Here is a 27646-nt window from a genome sequence, read left to right as displayed (position 1 = left end):
CCTGAACAGGCTGGCCCATTTCTGGAAGTAGAACTGTTTATTCCAGGGGTTTCTAGACTTGGGCTCCCCATGGACAGTCTGGGAGGGGTCGCTCTGCCTCTTCCTTCTTGTTCATAGGATATATGGGACAGATTGATTGCTTTTGACCAGCTGCCAGAAAGGAAAATTTAGGAATATGGAAGCGTTCAATAAATCGATCTTAAATGGAAGAGACTTGCATTGATGCCAGATATACACGTACAGATTCTGGCATGTTCTAGCCATAAACACGGCTATCGTGTTCAAAGATCAGCGGAAGGCCTGGGTTCTGGAAGCCACCTGCTCTGTCTCTAACAGTCCTGGGAACTCAGAACATGTTATCATAGTTCAGGGCCTCGTTTCTCCATCGGTTCGTCCCACTCCTCTTTCACCTCTGAGATCCTTGGGTATTATTCCCACTAGAAGATGCTCTTGGGCTTCTAGGGGACGTGCATCCCACTGAGAACCCCTGTGATGAGGCAGCCAATGAGACGTCCTAGAAGGGAACCCAAAAGTCATCCCTCGGTCAGATGCAGTGGGATGATGTCTCCTGGGCACAAAGGTGCCACGTGTCATGTGCCATCAGGTGGCTGTGGGTGCTGTGGACGGACACTCAGCAACTGCGTCTTGGTGAACACGGCAGAAACCAAAGGGGCAGCTGGGGGCCTCGAAAGGCACGATTTGTTTCATAGTCCTGCCGATTCGTCCCAAGAGAAATAATGGCTGGGATAGCTTTTTAAAGGGTTGGCTGTGTACAACAGCTGTCTGCTTGTTCTTGGAACTGGGATTTATTTTCTCTCTCACCAGTGGCCTGGGATGCCTGGTAAAACTAAGTGTCAGAAGACTAGGACACAGCAACGACGGATATAAAAATACCATTCAGGGGCCCATTATCAGGGCAAGCTAGAGAGAGCCGGGGACGTGGCTCCTGTTACTGGATGGCGATGCTAATCTGACGGCTGCCCTGGGATTCAGCCTCCCCTTTCCACGCGGAAAAATACATGCTGCAATTTCAAGATTAGGTCCCGGGCTCCCTGTAATGCTATGGATGGAGCCCCTCACTATAAAGCCTTTTAATTTAGGATGCTATATCAGGAAAGACTGTATTTCCATGTTGGGTCAGGAATCCCCAGTTGGTCATTTCACCTCACCATGATGACATTAGTAACCACAGCCAAAGTGCGAGGACTCAGACTCACCCGGTTTCCTTTGTCCCCGGGTGGTCCGTGTAAACCCTGCAGTAAATCAGAGAAACGAAGACAGGTTAATGAGAAGGCACAGGATGGCCGTACCGTCCTTCCTTCCAGGCTCATAAAGCTCTTTACCGGTGCCTAATTCATCGGAGACGGGCTTAATTATCCCCATTTTACAGAAGGGGGACAAAGGAGAAAACTGCTCAAGGAACTTGACCTAGAGACAGATAACGAGTTATGGGTAAAGTCAAACACAGTTCTGGTTTTCTCTCTCGGCACCAATGCCCTGGCCTGCGGCCGAGTTCTTCTAGATGGTCCGTGCTGAGGACACGGTCTGGGCGCAGAGACCTCTCCTGGAAGGGCAGGGATTTGCATGGCTCTCCCACCAGCCGCTTGCTAGAAAAATGACTCCAAAGCTCCCGAGCCCCTCTTTTCAAGGTGCCGGCTGCTCCCCTTGTCTTTAGCTGGGGAGTGGGCACGAGGCAAAGACTGGCCGGAGGTGCCTACTTAGCCAAAGCACAGCCGAGCATGGAACCCACGAACAAGTGTATGGCCTTCAAGCGGGTGGGAAACCAAAGTGCTGGCTCTCGTAGGCAGCCGACTTCTATAAGCCAGCAAGGAGACGTCGGCTGCAGATGGAAAGCCAGTCCCGTGGGAAGCTGCCCGTCTCAGGAGATGTCTCCTTGCCCGATGGTGATCTGGACCTGGTTCGGTCCCTCCTCGAGGGTACGGGCCATGGCACATTCACCTGTGAGACCCCCCGCTGCCTTGAGCACAGAGCCCTGCAGCGGAAGGTGCTCATCTGTGTTTGCTACAGCCAGTTAGACGGTGCACACGACTGAGGACGTGGTTCCCTAACAGGGGCCGTGTGCGCCAGGGTTCGCCTCTAGCGGTGCCCGGCGGGGAAGTTCTAGCGCGTGGGCTAGTGGCTGTCGGTTGCTTCCACCGCCACAGAACTGGGCACTGTCGCTTGGCCCTAGATTTTCTGCCCCAGGCTCTGGGTGTTCTGTTTTGGCAGTGCTTCTGGGGAGGACCAGGGCAGGTGGAGAGCAGCCTCTGAGCCCATGAGACTTACAGGAAGCCCAGCTGCTCCCGTTGGTCCTGTCATCCCAGGGTCGCCTTTGCTGCCCTGAAACCGGAGAAAGAACACATAAGCCTTCTCTGACATGGTAACAACCTCCCGTCAGCCATTTTCTGTTTTCATACAAAACTTGGGAAACCTTTCCAGTCTCTTCAAAGAGACACCCCCCGCCCCCAAACAAGGAAGCGAGGGCTGGGCGGAGGGCGGGGTGAAGGTGGGGTGACTGCTGAGGACTCTGCCCCGAGGAGGGGGCCTGGAAGCCTCTCTCACCCTCCCTCCACGAAGCCTGGCCCCCCAACGCGCTTAGGAAGGACTGGACAGTGGGGGTACAAGTTGGCCAGAGGCAGAAGCAGTGGGGAGAACAGGAGCAGGAAACGGGCACGGACAAGGGAGACGGGGGCGAACGGGGAGAGGAAGAGAGCTCTGATTTCTCTTCGAAGCTGTGTCACCCCTCGGAGCAGCCACCCTGGTTCCCCCAGTGGCTGGTGATCTCAGGGAAGCCCACGCCTCTCTCCAGAAGCTCCCCACCCTCTCCTCCCTCCCCTCTGCCAGCTGTGGGACCCGAGAGCGTAGCGATAGAGCCCCCGGCGGCAGACGGCAAGAGGGAGAGCTGCTCCCGCGGGCAGAGAGCCCAGCAGACGGCCACTCAGAGGTCCAGCACCCAGGCCGGGCCCCCAGCGACCCCAGGCCCCGCGGTGCGGAAACCGGGCCAGGCTGGGAGGAGCCGCCGCGCGGAACTCTCCTGCCTCCGCCCGCCACCCTGGCTGCGGGAGACGTGACCCCTGGTAGCCGGCCTGAGGCACAGGTCTCCTGGCTTCTCGATGTCTCCCAGGTTTTCTAACACCACCTGGCACTCTGTTTCATGCCGTATCCCTAAATCACTGCAGAATTGAGGCATGTCCGGTGACAGCAGGGCCTGGGGCCTTGTGTGGCCCCTGGGACTGATGCCAGGTGACCGGAAGCTGAGTGAAGGAAGCTCTCCAAGTCTCTGTCCACTTGTAGCTACAAAATGAGCACCTCAGGCCTGCCTGCCACCCCATGGGCTGGGAGGGTCATCCAGAGAAGACATGGATGAGGTGCTTGCCGGGTCGAGGAGGAACGGATGGGGGCCGAGATGGCTGGCTGACGCGGTGGCCCTGTGGGCTGCAGGGGCTGAGGACCCGAGGCTGAGAGGGGCAGCAGGGCCCCCTGTCCTGGTGGTCCAGGCTCCCGGCTCGCTGAGCACTCACCCTCTCTCCCTTTGGTCCCGCTGGGCCTGGAACTCCAATTGGTCCTGGAGTACCCTGGGGAGGTGAAAGAGCACAGAGGTGAGGGTCCTGACGCCGAGGGGAGCCCCGGGAGCCCCGCACGACACCTGGAGATGAGCAAGGTCCAGAGGCCCAGTTTTCAGGGTTGGCGAGGCCCGGCTTGTTCAGGGCGGTCATTGGACTGGGCCGCGTTCCTGTTTGGGTTTGGGGGCCTCGGGGAGAGAGCGCCTCCCCGCTGCCTCAGAGCCAGATTTGAGGAAGGTACCCCTTTGGTTTCACAACCAAGCTTGCCAAGGCTGAAAACGGCAGAACAGTTGCTTAGTTTGCTCCCAGAAGCGCTCGGGAGGGAGTCGACGCCATCCCGGGGGTGGGGAGGCCGGGGGCTGGCACCCCTTGGCTGACGCAGCTCCACATGCAGCGGGAGGGTCTTCATGCCACAGAGACCGATGCAGACGCACACACAGAGCCAGGCGTGGGAGGGTCATTCCGCCACCGCCCACTCCACCCCCACTGTGGGCCCTGGCCCTGGCCTTCAGCCTCCGGCCAGGCCTTCTGTCCCCATCCCAGGCCCTAGGGAACAGGCTGGATTGGAGAGTGGATTAGTATGCTTCGGATGTCTGCTGACACGGGCCTGGCAGGGAGGTGTGTCCTAAGCACTCCTGACTCGGGGCTGCAGCCCCGCGGGGCAGCTGGAGCGTCAGAGCTGTGTCGACTAGAGACACAGCAGGGCTTGCTAAGGCATAATTAAACGTCTTCTCCAGGTTCCTAATTTATGGCCCGACTAGACGGAGTCTATATTTCCAAGCTTCCTATTGCTCTGCCTCGGTGATTATATTTTCTTGCTCAGGACGTGAGGACTGGGCCTGGGCCTGTGGGCGGTTCCCGGTGGTGCTCCGAATGTAGCTGTGATAGGCAGGGCAGGAGCAAGGTGGGGAAAGGCTGATTTACTTTACATGAAAGGAAAATAGAGGATAAGATGTTCTCGGTGGCTCCTTTGAGGGAAGAAGGAAAGCTGTGGACATCTGTGACAGAGTGTCAGAATAGCACTCTGGAGTCCCTGGCCAGCTTCAAGTCCTGCCTCAAAGGCCTACAACTGTGCTATTGGAAAGTTTCTTGGCTTCTCTAAGGATCAGTTTTCCCACCTGTAAAATGGGAATAATCGCATGAGTGTCTGCTTCCTAGGTTGCGGCCAGGTTAGAATGGATGAATACATGTCACACATTTGGCGCTGGGCCCGACACCTAGGAAGTGTCCAGTAAATGTCCTGGCAGCGTAGGATCACTCTTCCCATAAACGTTTTCCTTTAAGGTTGTGTTACTGATTTTATAAGAAAAAAACCCTTCAGGTCCAAAGGGGACAGAATATATGAATGTGCACTGCTCCCCTCTGTCCAATATGAAGGAAATAACTAGTTGAGAGGAAAGTCATGGTTTCTCGTGATTCCAGCCACAGATAATGCCCCTAGCCCAGACTGGCCACCCGGGAAAGGTGTGCTAGGTGCGAGGAGGATGGAAAGAAAGGGACTGTGGTGGGGGGCAGCTGTGGTGCCACAGGAAGTGAAAGGTGTGGTTGTGACATGCCATCAGAACACTGAGCTGGGACTCGCCCGTGTGCTCCTAAGTGCTACACCTGCCCTCACCCATCAGTGCGGTCCCCACCCACATACACACCAGACTGGTGGCTGCACAGGACTAGAAAGCCCTTGTGGGCAGACAGGAGATGGACAGAGCTCACAGCATGAAGACAACACAGCATGACGGGCACATACAGACACTGTTGTGTTTGGTGGGGATGAGTCACGGCCCAAACCCCTAGGGCTGGGGTCCCAGGCTGAAGTCAGCACTCCTTTAGGAACAGAGTCTTTGCTGCTGGAGCAGCCTCCCACCCCACAGCCAGTGTTCTGGAAATTCAGATTTGAGGACCCTGGGTGCATTCCACAGACAGGGAAATTTAGATGGAGGCCAGCTGTCTTTGGTCAAGAGGCGTGAATAAGCACTTGTGAACTGAGCACAGATGGTACTTCCTGGTGTTGGTGGTGGGATGAGGCACGCCTCACTGAAGAAGTGAGGCCACAGCAGGACAGACGAAAGGGATTACAGGCCAGGGCTGGGGTGGGGGTGGGTGGGTTGAGGGGTAATGGAGAAGTGACACTCACCGGTGGCCCAGGCCTGCCGTCCAAACCTGAAGCTCCCTGGACAAAGGGAACAGTTTGACCAAAAGAAGGGGAAGGGAGGAATGGGAGGGAGAAAAAGGGACCAGGGAGGGAAGAGGTGAGTGAAGCAGTGACTCTGGACAGACATAAATGCTGGTAATTAAACAAAATGGGAGAAATAAGCTTGGGAGGACAGGTAATGTATTCACATGAAAACCAACAAAAAACATGGAGACACCGAGTGCAGTGTGGCCAACTGCTGAGCAAGCTGGGTGGAGACCAGTGCAGGTGGCCGTTACGATCCTCTGTGCCCCCTGCTCCCCTCTCTCCTTTCATCCTCTCTCAGAAACCTCTCTTCCAAGGGATTGAAGTGTTCCAGGGAAAGAGATATAGAAAGTAAATTCATGGAGAGGTGTCTGGAACCAGAGCTAGTGCATCCTTCCCAGGACCAGTCTTACTTGGGGAAGACACGCCTACATGGCAGGTGGGGCCCAGGTGAGGGTGGTCTTCCCAGTCTTTTTTGCATACTGTTGAGGCGAGGCCACACTGGGGGACCCCAGAAGGCTCAGCATTGAATTACAGCATCCAGCTTTGAAATCTGGGCAGAAGCTGGCCTACTTCAACTTCAGCTAGGTGGGAGGAGTTGGGGCCTTGAATGACAATACTAATGATGCCTGACATTTCTCTGGCATTTTACAGTTTGCAAAGCTTAACACAAATTCAGTCCGTTCATCTTATCCCAGACAAGGCCTCTTTTATAGAAAAAGCCTTTAGGGGCAGCTGACTGGGACAGAGGTCTAAGGCCATGTATCCCTTGGAATGAACTGTCTGGCAGGTGGGATGCTATTAAGACCCACTCACTGTGCAGCATCCAGTGATATATACAGTGGGAATTAGAGTTCTTGTTCCAATGCTGGGCTATGATGCTGCCCCTACAACCCACCTAGGAGAACAGGGGTACAATTATCTGATGATATCAATAAGACAAAGCAGGGAGAGAGCAACTGGGACATTCTAGGCCAATAAGGACTGAGTTCTTGAAATCTGCTTCCAACTGAGCCTCAGAAACGAGCCTAGGCCTCAGGATTTTAAAGGTGGGGGAATACCCCCAGGTAAGGGAGGGCAGGGAGCTGCTTCCTCCTGGGGCAAGGGTGTTGGGTAGCAGGACCCTACAGGGCCTCGCTTCTCAGTCTTAGGACCACATAATTCTGGGACCAATCTTGCTTATGGCCTAGAGAGTTGTGGTTCTCAGACCCAGCTACAATGTCAGAATCTCCTGGGGTGATGTTAAATAATACAGATGCCTGGGCCCTACCCCAGCCCAATTCAAACAGAATATAGCATACTTGGAAAGCTCCAGGGGATTCCAACGTGCAGCCAGCACTGAGAACCACTTCTGTAGGGCAAATAAGAGGAACGCAGTAGGATGTACCTGGAAACACAGGCTGCTGCTCTATGAAGTAAAACACTGAGGGGAAGCCTAAAAACAGAACTTTAGCTAAACATCCATATACTTTGTCTATGCAGCGTTAATACTGAGTTATCTTGAGAGGCCTGGCGCACAGGGCATGAACTGGAGTTTTGGGGGTCATACGTGGGCCACTGACATATTTTCTATGGGTTGCAGTATTGCAGATAATTTTGGTTTAATATTAGAAAATGAGGAGATATCCCATCAAATGCCAGATGTGTAGCTTCCTTAGGAAAATTAGAATACGCAGAAATACTGGACCCTCATTCCCCCAAAGCAACAGTCCGCTGAACTGAGTAGGGTTGTTACCACAGTCCCCACCACTCCTTATTGTCCGTCTGACGTCCGCATTAGTTGCCCTTTATGAACACTGCTTGCTCTGTTGTTTTCTTAAGCTAGCCAAAGCACTTCTCTGTACCCGTGTCTCTATCAAAAGTTGAAAAATCAAAGATAGACTGGGTACTTTTTCTTTCGTCTGGCGCTTTCTTTGTTTATATTACCTGTATGGTCTTCATTTCAACCCCTGACTGAATTCCCCAATGTTCACTAGGGTTATTGGAGCCATGAAGGTGAACAAGGAGAGGTTTGTGGTTGAGTGGGGGTGGGCAGGAAGGCGCTTTAACAGTAAAGAGTACTTAGTCATTTTGGACACAGCTTAAGACATGGGAAAGTGTCTGCTAAAGTCATCAGTTTACTGTAGTCTGTCAAGCGAATCAGCTCCTTAAATATTCCCACATTTGATGCACTAATGAGGTGTAATCATACCTTTTGTTCTTTCTCTTTGGTTGCTGGGATTACATTAACCAGACCTTCAAACCCTGCCAAGCTGGGGCATCTGGGCTTCCCATCATTCCTCTGCTTTTTACAGCTTCCTGGGGGTGGGAACTGGCCTTGTGCCCAGCGCAGAAGAAGCCTCAGTGGCTGGAAAGAGGCCTTTGCAAGGCTGTGGCCTCAGTGAAGGAGCAGCCTCTGGTGTAGCCAGGCCATCGACTTCATATGTGACCTCAAGTGACTCAATTTTTTCTCTGGACCCACCAATAAAATGATTATAGGGAATCCTAAAGTCCCTTCCAGATCTTGAAAAACAAACAAGAGAAAAGTGCTAGCCTCACTGGGGTATGAGGGAGGATGGAGCCCAGGGCTCCGGGATGGGTGGTGGGATGCGCTCACCTGGAGACAGGTGAGGCAGTGATGAGACCATCAGTCACTGGAGCTTGGGGCAAAGGAATTCGGACGCCTTCTGAGCAGCCCCCGCCCTGACCTGGGGCCTTTAGCTGAGATCAGAGATCTCAGGGAACCAAGATGTGAGTGGCCTTAGCCTGCTGGGACCGGAGGATCTGACTTTTTGCAAGCTTTTCTGCTGTGGCCAGTGCTTAAGAGCAGAGAGCAGGGGCTCTCTTGGGGTCTGCCTGGGAAAGTAGGAGAGACATGAATACTCTACTGTCCCAGTGCTCCCAAGTCCTCTAAGCTTGGCCCCAATAAGGGCAGATTTTTATTGCCTCAGACAAGCACAAGTAGGGCCTAAGGCTGTTCTCGGGCCCCTTCTGGCTCCCAGCTGGGTCCTCCTTGGGGTGGGGGGCTTTGTCGTATTCAGGTTCACATTCCTCCAGAACCTAGGCCAGGGCCAGCCCAGAGGCGGCCCTCGGTAAGAGAGTTAGAGCCTACGGTCTTGTCCAGGTGGGAAAGCAGAACCCCACGGAGCTCTGGAATGCTCAGAACTTTAGATCCTCGAGTTTTCCAGTGGCCTTCTCCCAGGGCCCTGCCCAGCACCTCCTCAGGACCGCCCGGCCAGGCCCCTCACACCAGTTTGCCGGGTCCGCGATACTTACGGGTAATCCCAGAGGACCTCGGTCTCCTTTTTCTCCCTGGATGCCCTTCTCTCCTTTTGCTCCATCTAGCCCTGCTTCCCCCTGAAGGAAAGGGAGATGGGCGAGATCACAGAAGGGCATGGCCCAGACGACTCATTCTTGCATTCTGGGGTCCTGCAGATGGGGATGGGTGGTGGGGAGGGATGGTAGATAGAGGAGGGAGGAGGTAGAGGTGGCTGACCCAGGGGTGGCAGGCCGGGGACTCCAAGAATTGCTGAATTCTTAGCCTGGCTCTGCCTCAGTTACAGTCAGTTACTACAGAGTATCTCTGTGGTAACTTTGAGGTCCCCAAAGGGAAAGGGGATGGCAGGAGTAGAGACAAACCCATAGGTCAGTTCCAGGTCAGGCTTTGGCATAGATGACCATTTGCACAGCAGAAAAACTGGGACCCTGCAGATACTGGATGGCGAATGCCTGAAATGCCACCGCTGGAGCTCTGAGGCTCCCACACTAACCAGGAGAGGAAAGTGCCTAGCAGTCCCCTGGAGAGCGCCAGTGTAGGAGACAAGGGCTGTTGTCATGCCAGCAGCCTCCAGCCCTTCTTATCCATTTGAAACGCTGGGGGTGGGAGCTGGGAGAGTCCCAGGCCAGAGTCCAGTGGGCTTGGTCCTGGGAAGGGGTCCCTTGCTATGCCACCCTCTGTCTGCCACCTATACTTCAGGGTGAGTGAAGGGTCTGGGGCAGGTTACATGGAAAAAGGATTTCATCACTGGCTAAGAATCTAACCTGTCACTCTGTAGGGTTGATTGATGGATGGGAAAATTCTGAATCCAAAGCCTGCCCAGTGTCAATGATGGATGTTAACAGGACCATAGGACTTTATTCTGTCCCAATGGTACCCCACTGGCTGAAGCGTCACATGATTTCGTTTAGGGAAGTGGTCAGCTGGGTCCCCTGTCTCTGAAGCATTTTCTCTCTTTTCTGCCTTCACTGACACAGCGCCTTCCCCCACCCCCTTCACCCAGCACCTGTCACGTGATCTCTTCTTACCTTTGGTCCAGGAATGCCTTGGAGCCCCTGCATTTGGAATCAAAACAAAGCATCTCTGGTTAAGTCGACTTCCTTGTCCACAGGTTGGACCACAAAAAAGCAAGGGCCCTCTACAAAAAAGTACAGAGCCTGGCCTGGGGCCCCTTCCCAGGAGAGGTAGAAGGGAATGCTAAGGGGGGTCCACCTTAGGACTTCCTGGGGTGGGGTCTGAGCCATGCTTCCCCAGCCAGGGACTGAGAATCTCTCTGTGGCCCTCACAGCTGACTCATGAGAGAAGATTCAGAGTCTCATGAGGGCAAAATTCAGAGGGAACACAGCAAAAATTAAATAATATGTGCAAAGTGCTTAGAGTAGCATCTGGCGCATAGTAAGTTTCAATATACCTTGGCCGCTGTCATTATTACTACTACTACTACCACTACTACTCGTACCAATGACAGTGGGTGGCCCATCACCACGGGGACTCTGAACCCGGCAGAGGCAAGGACCAGCATCTGTTGGTTTAGGATGCTTGCAGACCCTCGAGGCCCAATGCATAGGGGTCCCTTTACAGGTGCCTTATCATCTGTAACCATGGAAAGGCCAATCCAGTGGGGCTGGTTTTAAATGGGTCACTTTCTATTTTAATCCTGGCCTTCTTGCTGGCTGGTTAGCAGGAATAAAAGAGGGAGAGGAGCAGATGTCTGATGGCAAAGGGCAGAACCGAGTGACAGAATGACTCCTACTCCTGCAAGGAGGGACCAGACCTCGGGGCTGCCATGCCAGTCAACTGTTTCTGGGAAACCGGGCGCTGCCCAGGCTCCTTGGTGTCACAGAGACGATGCCTGTTTAAGGTGGGAGGGAAGAGAAGCAGGGAGGGGCTTGTGGATGTGAAAATCCCACCGTGGAAGGAGGTGATAGTGACCTAAGGTTGAGGTTAAGCCCAGTGACTGCCATGGGGAGGGGATGTTAGGGGCCTAATCACAGTGGACTGAAACATAGACAAGCCCTCCAAACTTACCGGAGGTCCGGGAGGTCCCTCTGGCCCTGGTGGCCCAGGAACCTAGAAGCCAAAGGGAGACAGTTAGCCCACCCCCTGTTATATTCTAAGGGCTCCTGCCTTCTGCCATAGCCTGGGGTCCGGCTAGGGACTGCAAGGCCGAAGGACAGAACTACCAGCACACAGTCTCCCAAACAAAGGCCGAGAACAGGTCAGAAACTCATAGCACCTCATTAGCCTGCGCAGTGTTTCGAAAGAACAAACAAACATGGCCATGAAATATGCTCAAAATGCCTATTCTTCTGGATGTTTTTGAAAAACCAGAAAATCTGGCCGCCTCAGGCTCTTGTTTGTGCATGGCAACAGTTGCCTGGAGCTCAATGAGAGCTTTCCCTTCCGGCTGGGGCTTGAGTTCCTTGGTTTACCTCAGTCCTCACCACTCCCTATTATTATTATTATTATTATTTTAATATTTTTTATTTTTTTTTCAGTACGCGGGCCTCTCACTGTTGTGGCCTCTCCCGTTGCAGAGCACAGGCTCCGGACGCGCAGGCTCAGCGGCCGTGGCTCACGGGCCCAGCAGCTCCGCGGCATGTGGGATCTTCCCGGACCAGGGCACGAACCCGTATCCCCTGCATCGGCAGGCGGACTCTCAATCACTGCGCCACCCGGTAAGCCCTCCCTATTATTTTTAACCCAGACTTCTTGCATTCATTTGTTGCATGCCTGGTCCCGGTTGGCATTTGGGTTTGAGACCTTTAGCTTAAAGGAAGAGAGACTGGTTGTCTGGAATGGGGGGAGACTGAGATGCTTCCGAAGAATATTCCTCAAGCTCCCCAGGTTTGTAACAGACAGGATGGGGACTGTGGGTCTCCGTTTCTCTTGAGGGCAGGTTAAAGTCAAAGAGATTCGGACTGGACAGAGAACACGAAGGAACCCAGGGCGGTCTTCCTCTCTACAGAGGATGCTGTGCAGGGTAGATTCTGTCTCTGGTGAAGATGGACATCCATTTCTCCACAGTCAGCCACCCAAGAGGCAGGAAGGAGACCCGCCTGCTCTTTTCTGAGCCGGTCCCCCCATTTCAGCTTCTGAACTCTCCTTGGGCACCTCACCTTCCCAGGGACAGAATCCCCTGGAGTGTGGCCAGCATGGGGACCCTCTGCCAGGTGACTATAAAGGGAGCCTCTGCACTGGGCAGACAGGGAATCCCTGCTGTCGCTTGGACAGGTGGACTTTTTAACTCCATAAATACTATTGTCTCCTTGCAGGGAACTCAATCTTTGGAAACTCTACCTTCTTTAAAAAAAAAGTTTACTGCTTTTTTTCTTATTATAAACAAGTAATTCATATATCTTGATTGGGGTAGAGGTTATATAAATCTACGCATGTATTAAAATTCATAGAACTGTCAAAAAGTCAAATTTACCATATTATCATTTTACTATATGATAATTTAAAAATAAAAAAATTTAAAGGAATACAAATTTACTAACATATTAGTAAGTTAAAGAGAACTGAAAGAAGATCTCTGAGTAATGCTAATATTTTGCTTTATTTCCTTCTACTACTCTTTTGATGCATAAAATGTATTTGAATGTATGTCTATACTTACGATGGTATCATATATATATAAAATTTGGTTCTCTTCTCTTTTTCACTTAACACAAAACCCACTTTTCCGTGTTTTGTATGTTCCCCACAAGCCTCGTTTCAATGTTGATGTGTTACTCATTGACTGGAATAAAAATGAGTTCCTACCTAGCCAGAGCTTGGAGCAGGGCTTGGCGTGAGGAAAGCTCTCCAGCACGGGGACTATTATTACCATTAGTATTTTGTGGTAAGTTATTTAATCATTTCCTTCTTGTTAGAAATGCAGCCTGTTCCCAATTTTTAGTTTAAATACATCTGGAAGGAACATTTTTGCATATTATGCTTTTCCTGAGTTTCAGAGCATTTCTTTAGGAGCCTATCCAAATAAATAACATACATGTTATATAATCAGGTCTGTGTTACTAAATGCAGATGGGGTTTGGTGACACTGAAGGGTGACCGAGGGTTTGGTGGTCTCTCTCTCTCTGTGGTAGTGTCTGGGTGGCCCAGGCCCTTCCACCAAATAGCCTCTCCGTCACGTATCCTCGACCTCTGTTGCTCTCCTGGTCTTACCCTAAGCCTGATTCCCTCCCCTGTTATGAGAAGCTGGCTTCCATCCTGACTACCTCTCACTCCACTGTTCCCTTAACCACCACACTTCTCAAAAGAATAATGCCTCTCTGGAAACCCTACCTCTGGAGCTTCTAGGCAAACTCCTACAGAGTCTTCAAGACCCTGCTCCAATGACCCATCTTCTGGGGTGCTCATCCGACTCCCTGAGCTGCTGCCATTCTAGTGCCCACAACTGGGGACTGTTTGCTGCACAGGGATGGTCTTGTTTTCCTGTCTCCAGGCTCTAGCACTGGAATGGAACATGGCAGGTGCTGTGTGAATACCGCTGAGGGACTTGATGAATGGGAAGACCGCGGACAAGACCTGTGGGTCCTTGCTACCCCTGAGGTGCTCAGGAAATGTTCAGCTTCCTGCACTCTTCCTGTGCCAGGCAGTTGTGAGTTTCTTTCTAGAGCACGGAAGTGATGTGCACACTGGAGAGACTGTGGTGTGACAAGGTCCCTGTCAAATAATCCCTGTGACACAAGCTGCAGAGCAGGCACAACCTACCTCCACTCCTGGGTCACCCTTCTCCCCGGGTTCTCCTTTCTCTCCCTGTGGGCACAAAACAACATGGCGTGGGTGCCAGCACTCAGGGGATCCTGGGGAAGACACCCTCAAATCTGTGACAAACCTGACCAGTACTAGACTAGGCCTAGATATCAGCAAGGACCACCTGGGAGGCTGCAGAGGTAGCTGGCCTGAAGGACGAAGGCCAGGGCAGGGGACTTGTGATCACTGACTTCCTGAATCTGAGGATCTAGCAAGAACCTCAGAGAGGCTGATATTCTGTATGGATCCTGCAGGGCAGAGGCCCTAGGATGGACCTGGGACTTGTTTCTAACCAGCCGAATAGGGCCTATTGGCAAAGATGATGGGATGTCGCTCTTGTGATTACGTTACAAGCTTATGTTACAAATTATACATGATATACAAATGATAGGTTAAGACTGTGTTACAAGTACCCCCCCCCACACACACCCCCCCCCCCCACACACCCCCCCCCCCCCGTCTTGCTAGGATGCACTGAGAGACGCCTGCTGGCCTTGGTCTTGAAGAAGCAGGCTGCTATAATATGATCTGCCTACTATGGGGAAGGCCGAGTGGCCGGGAACTGTAGGTGGCCTCTAGGAGCTGAGGGACTCATGGCTACTATAGAAGGAACTGAAAATTATTCCAGTAGCAGCGAGCTTGGAAGAGGACCCCAGCTCTAGATGGGGCTGCAGCTGGATGACATCCTGACTGGGCAGAGGCCTCAGCCGCAACGGGCCTGGACCCCTGACCCGTGGAAGTGGTGCCATAATACGAGTGTGTTGTTTTAAGCCACTGAACTTGTGGTGACGTGTTACGCAGCTACGGAAAGTGAATACGGCTCTAGAAGCGGAGCCAGGGCCGTGGGGGTGGGGGGCGGTTGATGAGGGTGCCTCACACCACATCAGAAGCATTCCCTCCAGCTTGGAGGGGACATGGCAGGAGGCTACCAGCTGCCTGCCTGTCCCAGCTGAGTGGGGCAGCCACAGTCAGTGGCCTTCGAGGTATCCTGCACTGGGTCAGAGGTGGGACTGGTTGACCTCTGAGGTTCTTTCCACTTCTAAGAGGAGAATTCCGAGTCCAAGGTTCTAGCACCTTGGAACTATGCTGGCCCCTGGAGATGGAGGCCACCACGCTGTGAGCGGAGGGTGCTGGAACCCCTGTTGACACCCGACTGCCCCTCAGGGAGTAGCTGCTCTTCCAGAGGACCCTCCCATCCCCAGGCTGGACAGGCAGGCTGGCGGTCAGTGCAGCTTCATCACAGCACCAGGCACCCGCCAGGCAGGTGACCTCAGGGAGGGCATCCCGCTTGCTTGCCCTCATCGGCAGAGGCCTGCTGACTCCCCTGATCTGATGCTCGGCCCCCTCGCCTTACCGTGAATCCTGGGAGCCCGATTGGGCCAGGCAATCCGGTTGCTCCATGTCTCCCTTGGTCACCTGGTTCTCCTTTCTCCCCAGTTGGGCCGTCTAGACCCTACAGATCGAAAAAGATCTCTGTTAGTCAAGGGCAAGGTCATCACACTGAGATATGGGACCTGCCGTGGCATGCACGTGGGGCCACCTCCCTCCAAGGGCAGGTGTCTAGGGTGCTGCCTGGAAACCATGAAGCCCAGAGAAGGCTCCCAAGTCAAGCCAGAGGCCTAGCTGGCCTGGGCTAAGGTCCCTTGTTTGTACCTCTCCTGGGTCTAGGGCTGTCCCTATACTCTCCTGGGTATAGGTATGCCGTCCTAAGAGGCAGTTTTACACTCCCAACAACTCAGTGAGGTATCCAGGGAAAGCATTATCATCCCCATTTTATTCTTTTTTGTTAAGTCAAATTTATCAATTTTTTTCCTTAATGAATTACGCATTTGGTGTCGTAGCTAAGAAATCTCTTTTTTGTTTTCCCCCTCCCTTGACCACACGGCTTGTGGGATCTCAGCTCCCTGACCAGGGATTGAACCTGGGCCACGGCAGTGGAAGTCTGGAATCCTAACCACTAGGCCACCAGGGAATTTCCAATCATCCCCATTTTAGAGATGAGAAAACCGAGGCTCTGCCAGGCTCAGTGACTTTCCCGCGGACACAGATAGGAGATGACAGAACGAGACCCAGGTCTCTTGAGGCGGGAAACTGGCCTTTATAAAGTAAAGCTTGAAGGGAAAACGGGTGAGCGCCCTGTCCCCAGCTCCCGGCTCCAGTTTCCAGCTGCAGCTGTCACAGCGCACAGCCACGTCATGCTGGGTGGGCCCCGGCACTCACCGGTGGGCCTGGCTGCCCCATCTCCCCTTTCTCCCCCTTCTCTCCTGGGTTCCCCGGAAGGCCATCTTCTCCCTTCAGTCCTGCAGGCCCAGCCTTTCCTGGGGGGCCTTGGGGACCAGGAGGGCCCACATCTCCTGGTTTGCCTCGAGGTCCCTCGAGAAAAGATCAACAACACTATTAGATGCACTGATGGAGAAACGAGGGGCAAGAACAAGGAAGAATGGCGGGGGGAGGGGGAGGGTACAAAGGACTCGGCTCTTTGGCGCTTGATTGGACCAGCCAGAGAGCCTGTCCAGCTCCCGGTGGGAATCTGAGGGGCTGCAGCCCATCCCAGCGTGGGTTGGCCTGGCTCCCCCTGGGGCCAGCAGTGGGGCTCGGCTGAGCTTCCAGAGGCGGGCCTCCCCTCCCCTCTCCCTTCCCCACAAGGCTCCCTTCCAGAGCCTTCTGTATCCTCACCCCCCAGGGCAAAGATTATCCTCAGAGGTTTGTCTGGGAGTGTCCTTACCTTTTCCCCATCGTGTCCAGGAGGGCCGGGCAGTCCAATCTCCCCCTGTAGCCAGAACAACTAAAGGTCACTCTCAGACCAGAGAAGAACAGTAACTTATTTATACAGCACTTCTTATGTCAGGTATCCTCAGCACTCACACAGGAGGTATGTACTTTCACTGACTCTGTTTTGGAGGTGAGGACCCCAGTGCAGAGTTGTGAGCCCAAGGCCTGGAGTTAGTGAAGACTGGATCCCAGTCCGGGCATCCCGGCTCCACAGTCCATGTTTTAGCCACAACCTTGCACCAGGCGCTCCACAGGAGGGGTGCTTGCCTCCTTGTTCTCCCTTCCCCCCAAACTCAGCCTTCCAGTCCTGGCCCCCACACAGGGCACTCCCTTCACTTCACATGAACCCGAGTCCCTTCTTTGAGTCAGGGAGGGAGATAAAGGAGGTGTGGCCTCTGATTTGAGGCCAGGTAAACAACCAGCTGCATCACCAAGGCAAGCTGAGAGGAAATAGCAGTGAATTCCTCCTGATAGATCAGGGAAGGCTTCAGGGAGGAGGTGGCCTTCAAGTTGGGCTTGGAATATGAAGACTTTGAAAGGTAGGGAAAACTGGAAGGGACTTCAGGGCAGAGGACCTCATGAGCAGAGGACAGAGGGGCAAATGTGTTGGCCTTCTGGGAAAAATCACAGGGGTGGGGGGCAGAGGATAAAAGGGAGCAAAGGCAGGAATCGAGGGAGGGGTGAGATTGGGGAGGGGCTCAAGCAGGGTTGGGTCCCTGCTGTGGCTCTGGCTGGGGCGGGCGCTCGTCTAGATCCAGCCCCACCACATCAGAGGGGTCTGTGAATTACAGGAGCCCAAGACAGACAGCGAGGGAAGAAAGGCAGAGCTGAGGATGGGGGGAGTGAAGGGGCGGTGATGTCGGTGGGCAGGCGGTGCCTTGGAGCTTTGGGGAGAATTGAAGGCTGGAGTGAGGTGGTGGCTCTGGGAACATGAGAAGGACACAGATGAGGGGCAGCCGTGGGGTCCCGCGCCCAGAGACACATGCAGGGCTTCTGCAGGGTCTGCACCCGCCTTGTCAAGACAGTGTTACCTTCTGGCCTGGGATCCCTGGAGCTCCAGGTGGGCCAATCTGCCCAGGAAGACCAGGGGGCCCCTAGGAAAGAAAAGAAAGACACGTGGGAGAAGTTTCCAACTGAGGAGGGGTGGCCTGTCTCCAGAGAAGTATATGTGGAGGCTGGTTTATAGAGACTGGTCATTTCCAAACATTTCATCAGGGGCAGGAAGACTTTTGTTTGCAGAGGAAATATGGAGACCCCGCAGTGTAAGGCAGATAAGCACTGAGCGTGTCTGGATTAAAGTGGGGGGCGGGGACCCTAGGGCCACGCTTATCAGCCTCTCCCTCCCTGTCCGTCTACACCCTGGGGGCTCCTTGGGCTCCAAGAAGATAAATCTGACCTTCCCCGACAGTGACTTAAAAATGTCTCCAGGAAGCAACCCAAATGTCCATCAACAGCTGAACGTCTGGCACATTCATAGAATGGATACTACGCAGCAGTGAAAAAAGAACCGAGCACTGCACAGGCCATGCCATAGAAGGAAGAAACCCTGACACATTATGCAGAGCAAAAGAAGCTAGATGCAGACACCTACATACTGTGTGACTCCATTCATAGGAGACTCTAGAACTAAAGAAATCTAAGCTCTGGTGAGAGAAAGCAGATTAGTGGTGGCTCAGGGTTGGGCATAAGTGTGGGACTGACTCCTGAGATGCGTGAAGGAACTTTCTGAAGTGATTGGGGTGGTGGGTACGTGGCTATATACATTTGTCAAAACTCAGCAAATTCTACACCTAAAATGGGTGCATTTTATTGTATGTAAATGGTTAATTCAAGGTTGATGATTAAAATGAAAAAAAAAAGTTTCAGAAACTTTTGCTTCAAAGAGCTATTTCAAATAATCTATTTTAATGTTTCCAAATGAAGCTCACTGATGCCAGAATCATGTGGTTAATACCAGTTTCTGGGATTGGGGCGCTGTACGACTGGTGCTTAATTCTGGCTTTGCATCGTCCCTAAGTGTGTTCTGTGGCACATGGCCACTAAAAATATTAAATGACATAAAATGTGAGTGAGTTTGAGAACGTTGTGATCTCCCCTCTCTTCTCTGCCTTGGAAGTTAAACCTGGTGGTAATCATTTTAGCTACAAATATTTACTGAAAGCCTGTCACTGGTAGGCACACGTGCAAAATCCAGGCTTGGAATTCACTGGTTTTCCAGATGCAGAGAATGAAATTGATTTCTAGGAAAGAGGGAAAGGTAGAGGGTCGCTACTGATGTTTTTAGGATTATGCACTTTATTTATTTGCAAAAGATTGGGTAAAAGGAGAACTTAAAAACACCCTCCTCTATACCACCACTTCCTTGACGCAGCTGCAATGAGAACCAGTATTTGTCCTGTGACGGGAGTGCACCACTGGGTCGGTGAAGAGCTACTCTGGACGACAGTCATGACCCTGCTCTGCAGGGTCAACCCTAACCTTCTGGAGGCGAGACCTCCAGTCCTGTCTTCCAGGCTGCCCTCCACCAGCCCTCAGCCCAGTGCCCGGGGAAATCAGGAGGGAGGACTCACCATCAAGGCCAGTGTCCGGATCTCCTGAAAACCAACACCATGCGATCAGTTGAAGAGCAAATAAGAGCCACATGGAGGGTCCCCTCGGCCCAGTCCTGGAAACGTGGGCACTGGGACCCTTGAGGGAGCACAGTAGAGGTAGACCCTCTTGGGGGGCCTCTGCCTTCCAGCCCCACCCCACCCCCACCTCTCCCCTCCCAGAGGCTTGTAGTCACTGGACAGGGAGTACCCCACGAGCACCAGATGCTATCCTACAACAGATTCCTACATGCCCTAAAATGGACTGCAAATTTTCTCTTTACAAGAGGAAGGAAGCAGCATCTCCTATTCCTTCTGTTTTGTTTTTTTCTTTTGGCCTCGCAGCATGGGGGATCTTAGGTCCCTGACCAGGGGTCGAATGCCTGCCCCCTGCAGTGGAAGGGCGGAGTCTTAACCACTGGACTGTCAGGGAAGTCCCTCCCATTGTTTCTAATCATTCACTGGGACCCTTCCTTGAACTTCCCTCTTCTCCTAGAACCCAGATTTAAGGCTCTGATGTACCTCCCTTGAAACAGACAGACACAATAGAACAAAACATGGCACCACTGGAAAACTAAATTAGAGGGACAACTCTTGGCATTAAAAAAAATAACTGTACAGCTTGTAAACGGATTCACGTAGGTACAAAGATTCCTTTAAAGGAGCAGTTCTCAATCTGGGGTGAGTTTGTCCCCCTGGAGACATCTGGCAACGTGCAGAGGCATATTTTGGTTGTCATAGCTGGGAGTGGGGAGGCATCTAGCGGGTAGAGACCAGGCACGCTGTTGAACATCCTCCAGCACACGGGACAGGCTTACCCACAACCAACATTTCCCAGCCCCAAATGTCAGGGGCGCCCAGGTTGAGAAGCCCCGCGTTTAAACGAGGGTACCTAATGAACCTGAAATATGATTACATTGACACAAAGGTAGATGTGTTCCAGGAAGACAGATTCTACCATGTGAAGGGGGAGGGTGTGTGCTGGAGAAATGGGGTCCTAGAACCCCAAGTGGGCCAGCACCCTGCAGGCACCAGGATGCCCCAGTTATGGCTCTCAGTGACCCAGAGCCAGGATACCTGGCCAGCTGGGCCCAGACCCAAAGCCAGGCCATCTGGATTTCAAATGAGGGGGCCGTGTGCATGGGGGCTGCATGGGGGAGGCCGAAGGAGAGAAGGCAAGGGGATGAATCCCCGGAAGCTCTGTCCAGCGGGCTGGCCTCAGGGACGTGAGTCAGGGTGTTGGAACGCTCAGCTCTGTCATCACACAGCCCGGAGGCCCATGAGGACCTCCAGATCTCTCATGTCTGGGTAGGCCCCGCTCACCTGGAGAGCCTCGTTGATGTTTCCATTGTAGTCCACCATCTCTCCTTTCCCAGGTTCGCCCTTGGAGCCCTACGAGACAAAGGAGACCTGCACCCAGGGCCTGGGCCAGCGGGGACCTCAGGACAAGCTCTCTACCATCACTGGCTGCACAGGGGATGCAGAGCAGCTGGGGCGGCTACTGGGGGCTCCAAACACTCTCAGAGGATGCCCAGGGGCTCCAGAACCAAAGAGAAGACTCCGTGTGAGAACCCTGGACTAGACAGACCTGGGGGAGACCGAGTGCAATCGTGGCTGCAATGTCAGACCTCCTATCTGGAGCCAGAATGCTCTTCCCTGCCCCCCACCCCCCCGCAAGGCCCCGGGGACAAGCCACTTCACCCTGTGACCCCAGGGAGGTGAGATGTGGTGCTATGACTCTGGGTGAGAGATGCACGTACCTTGGGGCCAGCAGGTCCCTGTTCTCCAGCTGCTCCAGGCTCCCCCTGTTGCACGACAAAATTGGAGTGAAATGGGCACAAAGTCAGGTACACAGAATCTGGTGTCCCCAGATGGGCCGTGTGTTAGGGAACTCAGAGGGGGCCAGGAGGCTCGGCTCAGCTCAGGCTGAGAGGCGCAGGGCTCCCTGTGCCTCCCGTGCAGGCTCCACCCCTTGGGAAGCACCTCCACCGGCCAGCAAGCCCCTCTCCCTCCCAGCTCCCTCCAGCTTCTTGCTGGAAGATCCTTCTGTCCCATGTTAGTTGTTGGTGATTCCACCCATGTCTGTCTGGCCACCTCCCTCCGGTCTCGTAAGTCAGCCACCTCCTCGGGAGCAGGGACCAGACCCTCTGCCCCTCTTTATTTCTATCCTGCTCGAGGAGCAAGGGCTCAGAAAGTTTTTGCCAATTGCCTGGGTGGTTGACAATTGCCGTGGACAGCCCAGGCGGTTCCTGTCTGCTGGTGAAAGACCCAAACTGTGGGAGGAAACATGGGGGCCAGGGCGAGGCGTTAGAACACCCAGCCTCCTGGAGCAGGTCGGGATGGGGGGATTTGTTTCTGTTGGAAACAGGTCAGAACTGTGGGGAATAAATGAAACGTGGTGTAAATTGTGAAAAGCAAACCATGGTTCCAATTGTTCTGGGATAACGCGAACACTGAACACATTTCAGAAAATCAAGACAGAAAGTAAAAATAAAGGGAAAACAAACCCTTTAATATAACTCAACTGCTGCCGACCCTGCCGCTGGCCAGCTCACGGAGCCTCGCCTCCAGGTAACCTGCCCTGCACCTCCCCAAGCCCACAGCCTTTCAGTCACGGGGCACCTGCGAAGGACACAGCAGCACCAGGCTGACCCATCCACAGGGAGTAGCTGGAGGGAAGTGGGGCCCCGTCTTTACCAGTGGTGTGGGAGCTAGCAGAAGCAGGGGCTCCGGCTCTCTCCCCAGCCCCAGCGTCCCATCCCTGGGCCTGCCTTTGCCTGGCCGCCGTCTCAGTGGAAGTTCTCCAAAGCCCGAGGCGACCAGGAGAGATGGTAGGCACGAGTCATGGCCGTCAGCCCTGTGCCTGGAGGCCCAGCGGCAGGACGGCCAAGACTCTGTCTCTCTCTCTCAACTCCCAAGCTGACCCTCATCCTGCAGCTCTTAGATCTGGGGGCTCCTGTACCTTGTCTCCTTGCCGTCCTGGGGCGCCCGCCCGGCCATCAGCTCCAGCTTCCCCCTGGGCAAGAGGAGAGAGATGGGTGAGGGCACACGGGGCAGCTGGGACTGCTGCTTCAGGGGCAAAAGATGGTCTTGCTATTGATGTTCTAGTAAGTGTCTCTGGGTCTTTGTCTCTTTCCCTGCTGGCTTCTACTAACTCACCCCATTCCACCTGTCTGATTCCTTCCCACCCTTGGGCCCCACCCAGGTCTCACCTCCTCCTAGCAGCCCTCCCTGACTACTCCCTTCCTCCCCTGGGCTCTGCGCTGCCAGGCCCTCCTCAGGTCTCGGTTAACGCACGCGTGCCCAGTTCTGTCGAGGCCCCTAACTGTGGACTGCCACCAGCCTCCAGGGGCAGGAGGAAGGTCGTTTTGGAGCCTGGAACTCTTACACACCTCATCAGGTCCTGCCTGGAGGACAGAGCGGAGCAGGAGGGGCCTGGGCACGTGGGGACGAGGTGCCCAGGAGGCCTAGGACAGGAGGAGCAGGGAGAGGTAGGAGGTAGTCCACTCCAAATACTTCATTTATTCAAGATTTTGCCTGGTCCTGGAAAGAGGACATGAGTCTGGGGACAGTCTTCTAGCTTTCCCTTGCTTTTGTCCTAGGATACAGGGACAAGAGTGACCAGATTTCCCCAGCCCCAGATCGAGACCCAAGACGCGCCTGGTATCACGCCCTTCAGGGTCAGCGGGACAGACTCAACAGTGGGCATGCCCTGGAGGCTGGGTGCTCGTACCAGGGAAGCTCTGTTCTCACCACAATCACGTGGGAACGTGGCGCTGAGCCCGAGACCCTTCCTGCCACTTCATCTTGCCTGTCTGTGGGGTTCCCTGTGGCCCCCTACACTACATTCCTGTGAATTGTGGGTTTGCTTCTCCTGCTGGATGGTGGGCAAGCCGAGGGCAGGTTCTCGGCAGCCTCACAGCCCACAGCAGGCCCTTGATAAACGTCGGTGGAACGAATGAGGGTATTGCCTCAGATCATGCAGAGTAATTAATCCTTTCCTTATAAGCTGAGCAAGACACCCCCTTATTTCCCTGTGCTGTTAAAATAAACCGAGCAATGCAGGAGGCATCTGCCTCGCAGAACTCAAGTCTTACCACTGCAGCTTGCACCTTCTGCAAGGAAAGTGTGGGCAGCCCCATTTGTAGCTGTCCCACTGCTGCAACCGTACCTCCCCGCAGTGTGCCGCACCAGGTGGGCCCAGCTGATCCCTGACCTGCAACTGATTTAGAGCCTAAGCTAGGGGCCTTTCTGGTTGTCTTAAGACCTTGTAGCCATTGGTCCTTGACTCAGTTACATCATAGCCATTTGAATCAATGGGACCATCCATCTGCCCTAGAGATGCTTGGAAGCAGAAGCTTGGTCCAAATGACCTTTCTAGAATCCACTGGAAAAACCACACAGCAGGAGAGAAGGCAAGGTGCCCAGGACACGGGGTCCCCCAAATGGACTAAGGATAAAGGCCACAGGCAAACATCTGCCTTGAGCACTGATCCCAGGGAAAGACTCACCTTTGGCCCTGGGGGCCCAGGGAGCCCTGGGGGCCCAGGCTCCCCTCTGCCCCCTCCAATGGAGTTGCCGGCATCACCTTTTTCTCCCTGGGGGTGGAAGGTAGAGTTACCATCACTAACTCTGGAAGAAGGTGGTTGATCCCTGTCTTTTCTCCCCTCACAATTCGAAGGAGTGAAGGCAGCAGACTGCCTCTCAGTCTATGCTGAATGTTGGGGGACATTAAGGGACTGTGGGCTCCAGGATGGCTGGGGACCAGAGACCTTCAGAAACCTAGCTGTGGGATTTGAGGAGAGAATGGAGCTGGTTACTGAAGGAGAATGGGTGTAGAGCTAGACCAAGAACCCATCAGGACCAGGATCTAGAGCAGTGTTTCCCAAAGTGTGTTCCCTGGAACACTCCTTCCACAGGTTGGGAATATTCAGAACATGAAGAAAAGGGGTCTGGTGGCCAAACAACGTGGGAAAGGCAAAGTGAAATGAAGCTCTTCCACTGCAGGGTGCTGGGAGCCTCTTAGGCCAAGGTGCCCATGACTCTCTGAGGAGCCTGTTTTATTCATTTAAATTTTTACTGGAGTAGAGTTGATTTACAATGTTGTGTTAGTTTCAGGTACACAGCAAAGTAAATCAGTTATACGTGTACATACGTCTAATCTTTTTTAGATTCTTTTTCCGTATAGGCCAATATATAGGCCATTACAGAGTACTGAGTAGAGTTCTGAGGGACCTGTTTTATATAGCTTTCCCCACACTTATTTGACCCAAGTCTTTTTTTTTTTTTTTTTAAGCGGAATATCTTACGGAGCTCACATATGGTGGTGCAAAGAAATCAGACCAGGTCATAGCTACTAAATTCTTTGAATTTGGGCATTTTTTTTGGCCAGTCAGGGCCTCCCATGTGGAACCCCATGCCTCTGTCCCCCAAAACACAATCTGGCTGTGTTCCAGCTGCTTTCCCCCAATCTGGGAGGGACACCTCCAGTGCTGGGGCCCGTGTGAATGTGCAGGGCTAGGAATGGGGCTGGGGATGGACACTGGGGCCCTTACACAGAACCCACCATTCAGAGCTGGTTGCTACCCACCTTCTGCCCTAGGAGGCCAAGTAGCCCAGGGGCGCCCGCAGCCCCCTTCTCACCCTGCGGAGGAAACGCAGACAGTTTGGGTTAGGAACTGTTTCTCCGGGATGTTGGCGAAGGCACCAGCCCTCCAGCGTCGGGCCTTGGCTTTTCTCTCTCGTCTCTCTGCCCCTGCGTGGGCTCTTCTCGGTAGGACTCCACTTCCGGCTGGACCCCATCAGGGACCAGACTCCTTCCTTGGGACACTGCACCCTGGTATTGTTATCCTCCCCATCCTGTGTGGGTGGGGCCCTCAGCACTTACGCAGGGAGAGGGGCCAGGAGCATTCAGTCACTTTTGGGGGTCTCCTGGGGACAGGCGAGCAGTTCAGAATGCCAGTATTTGGGAAAAGCTTTTTTAACCCGCTTGGCTCTTTTTTATGTTTGTAACGTGTAGCAATTAGATACCCCTGGTCTCTAGGGAGAGCTTTCCGTCTACCTCCTCCCTACCTCTAGGGAGGACAAAAACCATCGAACCAGAACTTCTCCTTTGGAGGAATATTCTGAGAAGTCTGCCTCCTATTATGGGTTGAATTGTGTCCCATGAAAATTCATTTGTTGAAGTCCTAACTCCAAGTATCTCAGAATGTGACCTTATTTGGAAACTGGGCCATTGGAGATGTAATTAGCTAAGTTATGAGGTGGGCCCCTAATCCAATATGATTGGTGTCCTTATAAAAAGGGGAAATTTGGACACAGATATGCATATCGGGAGGACACCGTGTGAAGATGAAGGCAGAGATTGGGGCAATGCTTCTACAAGCCAAGGTGCCAGCAAACTACCGGGAACTAAAAGGGAAGCACGGAACAGATTTTTCTTCACACCCCACAGAAGGAACCAACCCTGTTGACACCTTGGTCTCAGACGTCTGTCCTCAGAACTGTGGGACAATACATTTCTGTTGTAGAAGCCACACAGTTTGTGGTCCTGTGTTAGGGCAGCCCTAGTAAACGAGTACCCCTCCCTAACTAGCTTCTTCCTGAAGAACACTTTTTCTCCCTTATGGCGCAAGTTCCAGAGCCCTGCTCTCACTGCAGAAAGGAAGGGGCTCCGAGACTGTGGACGACCCCTCACTGCAGCAGTGACACAGCCACGTCCAGCACCCAGGTCCGCCTTCTATGCCACAAAGACTTCACTCTGATTCAGAGCGTCCACTATCAAGAAGGCCCCTGCCTGGTCAGCATGAGAAGCCCCACTCTCCACAGCCTGAAGGCCGGTGGTTCTCATAGGTAACAATGTAAATTGAGGACCCTGGGGTTGCAATGTGCTCACATCTCAATGAACTTTTCAGCTGGAGCCACAAAAGTTGCCACACCAAATCTTTAGCTGTCTTCCCCTTGCCACCTGCCCTTGGGTAGAAGCTGAATGACAAAATAGCCTGTAGCAGGCTACGGGAGGAGAGGAGGGGCAGATAAGGGCCCAGGCGATGAGAGGGATGTGAATCCTGAGGCCCCAGCTGGCCCTGCTGTGCCTGGGCTGTGCCTTTGCCTTTAGCTGGGGCACCCCCTGAAACAGGCCAGGTCTAAGGGAAAGGGTGCGGTCCTGCCCTACAGAGGTCCTGGGGGATGGGGGCGGGGGGAGGGAACGCTTCCCTTCCTTCTAGGCTTTCCTCCTGGGTACCCAATGGCTTTCAAGGAGAAAGGCTGTGCTCTTGAGTGTGAATTTCCTGAAGCTTTGCCAGGCCATCGAGGCACTCCCTTTTTCCTGGAGACATGCACCCACTGCACACTGCAAGCAGCACGCCAGCCACAGGGGTGGGGCAGGCAGTGGGGGACCAGCAGAGGCCAGGATGAAGGGAGCACACACTCAAGGACACAGTATCCTACCCTCTGCCCCGTCTTTCCCGGCAAACCTGGGGGCCCCGGCTTCCCTGTTGCTCCTGGGTCTCCCTTTGGGGTAAGAAGAGAAAGTCACTGATAAGAGGATGGGGTAGGGGTGGTGAGGGGTACGAAGGGCAGTAATCATAGACCAGTGTTTCCAGAATACTTGCCTCATAAGACGCTTCTCTTAAAAAACGAATGCCCTGGTCAGAAAGTTTGAAAATGCTGCACAAGACCCTGCATTTTTTTTTTTTAGAGTTTCCCAATGTATATTTAGCATAGTAAAGGCTCTGAGAAGGCCTGCAGTAAAGACACCTGCGTAATAGTTTTAACCCCACATTTCTCAAACGTATTTGACCATGGAAACTTTTTCTCATGTTATATCTCTTATTGTCCTGGATGAGAGAGACAGAGCCCTGTGGGTGCAGGGGACAACAGTCACTACTGGAGCTGGTGTGAAGGCAAACCAGACCGCTGCCCAGGCCAGGATCCAGGGAAGGGGGGAGGCATCTGCAGAGCATACCTGAGGAGCAAGCCCCTCCCCGCAGGCTCTCCTCTGCTCAGTCAGGTCCCCAGCCCCAGGCTAGCCTCGGGGGACCAGGAGCAAAACAACAGCAGCCCCTCCCACCTCCATCCCACGACTGACGTTGCCTCTGTATCAGTACCTTGGCTCCTGGGATCCCAGGCTCACCCTGTGTGGGAAAAAAACAAGACTCAGGTAAAGAAATGAGAGAGCGAGAGTGAGTGAACGCAGGAGCAGAGGAGTGAAGGCATCTGAGGGTAGGGGAAGCGTCTGGCCAGCCCAGGGCTTCCCGCTGCCTAGGACTCGGGCCCTTCCTGGACCGTCCCTTATTCTTCCCCCAGGTGAGAGAGGTGGCAGGTGTGAGGCAGCCCAGGAGGAGGGAGAGGAAGGAAGGGACATTTGCTTCTGACACGGTATCCCTGTAAGTGACCTGCTGGGAGAGCCACATCGAGCATTTGTGCTTCCGGGGTGTCCCCTCCCATCTGCTGAATTTTTTTTTTTTTTTTTTTTTGCTGTACGCGGGCCTCTCACTGTTGTGGCCTCTCCCGTTGTGGAGCACAGGCTCCG

At 53.6% G+C, this 27646-nt stretch overlaps 1 protein-coding gene across 1 annotated transcript in view; it reads right to left on the bottom strand.

Moving 5' to 3' along the window:
• Positions 1-27646, bottom strand: part of COL13A1 (collagen type XIII alpha 1 chain) — a gene marked incomplete at its 5' end in the record, with an annotated part of 143787 nt that overhangs the window by 9844 nt on the left and 106297 nt on the right. Inside the window, 17 exons of the mRNA XM_082673817.1 lie at positions 1218-1253; positions 2287-2340; positions 3522-3575; positions 5695-5730; positions 8992-9072; positions 10021-10047; positions 15974-16126; positions 16479-16523; positions 17557-17619; positions 19096-19119; positions 20437-20505; positions 20874-20918; positions 22076-22129; positions 23625-23711; positions 24704-24757; positions 26563-26625; positions 27222-27248. Coding sequence (XP_082529943.1) covers positions 1218-1253; positions 2287-2340; positions 3522-3575; positions 5695-5730; positions 8992-9072; positions 10021-10047; positions 15974-16126; positions 16479-16523; positions 17557-17619; positions 19096-19119; positions 20437-20505; positions 20874-20918; positions 22076-22129; positions 23625-23711; positions 24704-24757; positions 26563-26625; positions 27222-27248 — 972 coding nt within the window. The remainder of the gene's footprint in view (positions 1-1217; positions 1254-2286; positions 2341-3521; positions 3576-5694; positions 5731-8991; positions 9073-10020; positions 10048-15973; positions 16127-16478; positions 16524-17556; positions 17620-19095; positions 19120-20436; positions 20506-20873; positions 20919-22075; positions 22130-23624; positions 23712-24703; positions 24758-26562; positions 26626-27221; positions 27249-27646) is intronic.

This window comes from Grampus griseus (genome assembly GCF_964374135.1).
Source record: "Grampus griseus genome assembly, chromosome: 16".
NCBI lineage: Eukaryota > Metazoa > Chordata > Mammalia > Artiodactyla > Delphinidae > Grampus > Grampus griseus.
Note: the sequence above shows the minus strand (reverse complement) of the source record. Positions and strands in the feature narration are given on the sequence as shown.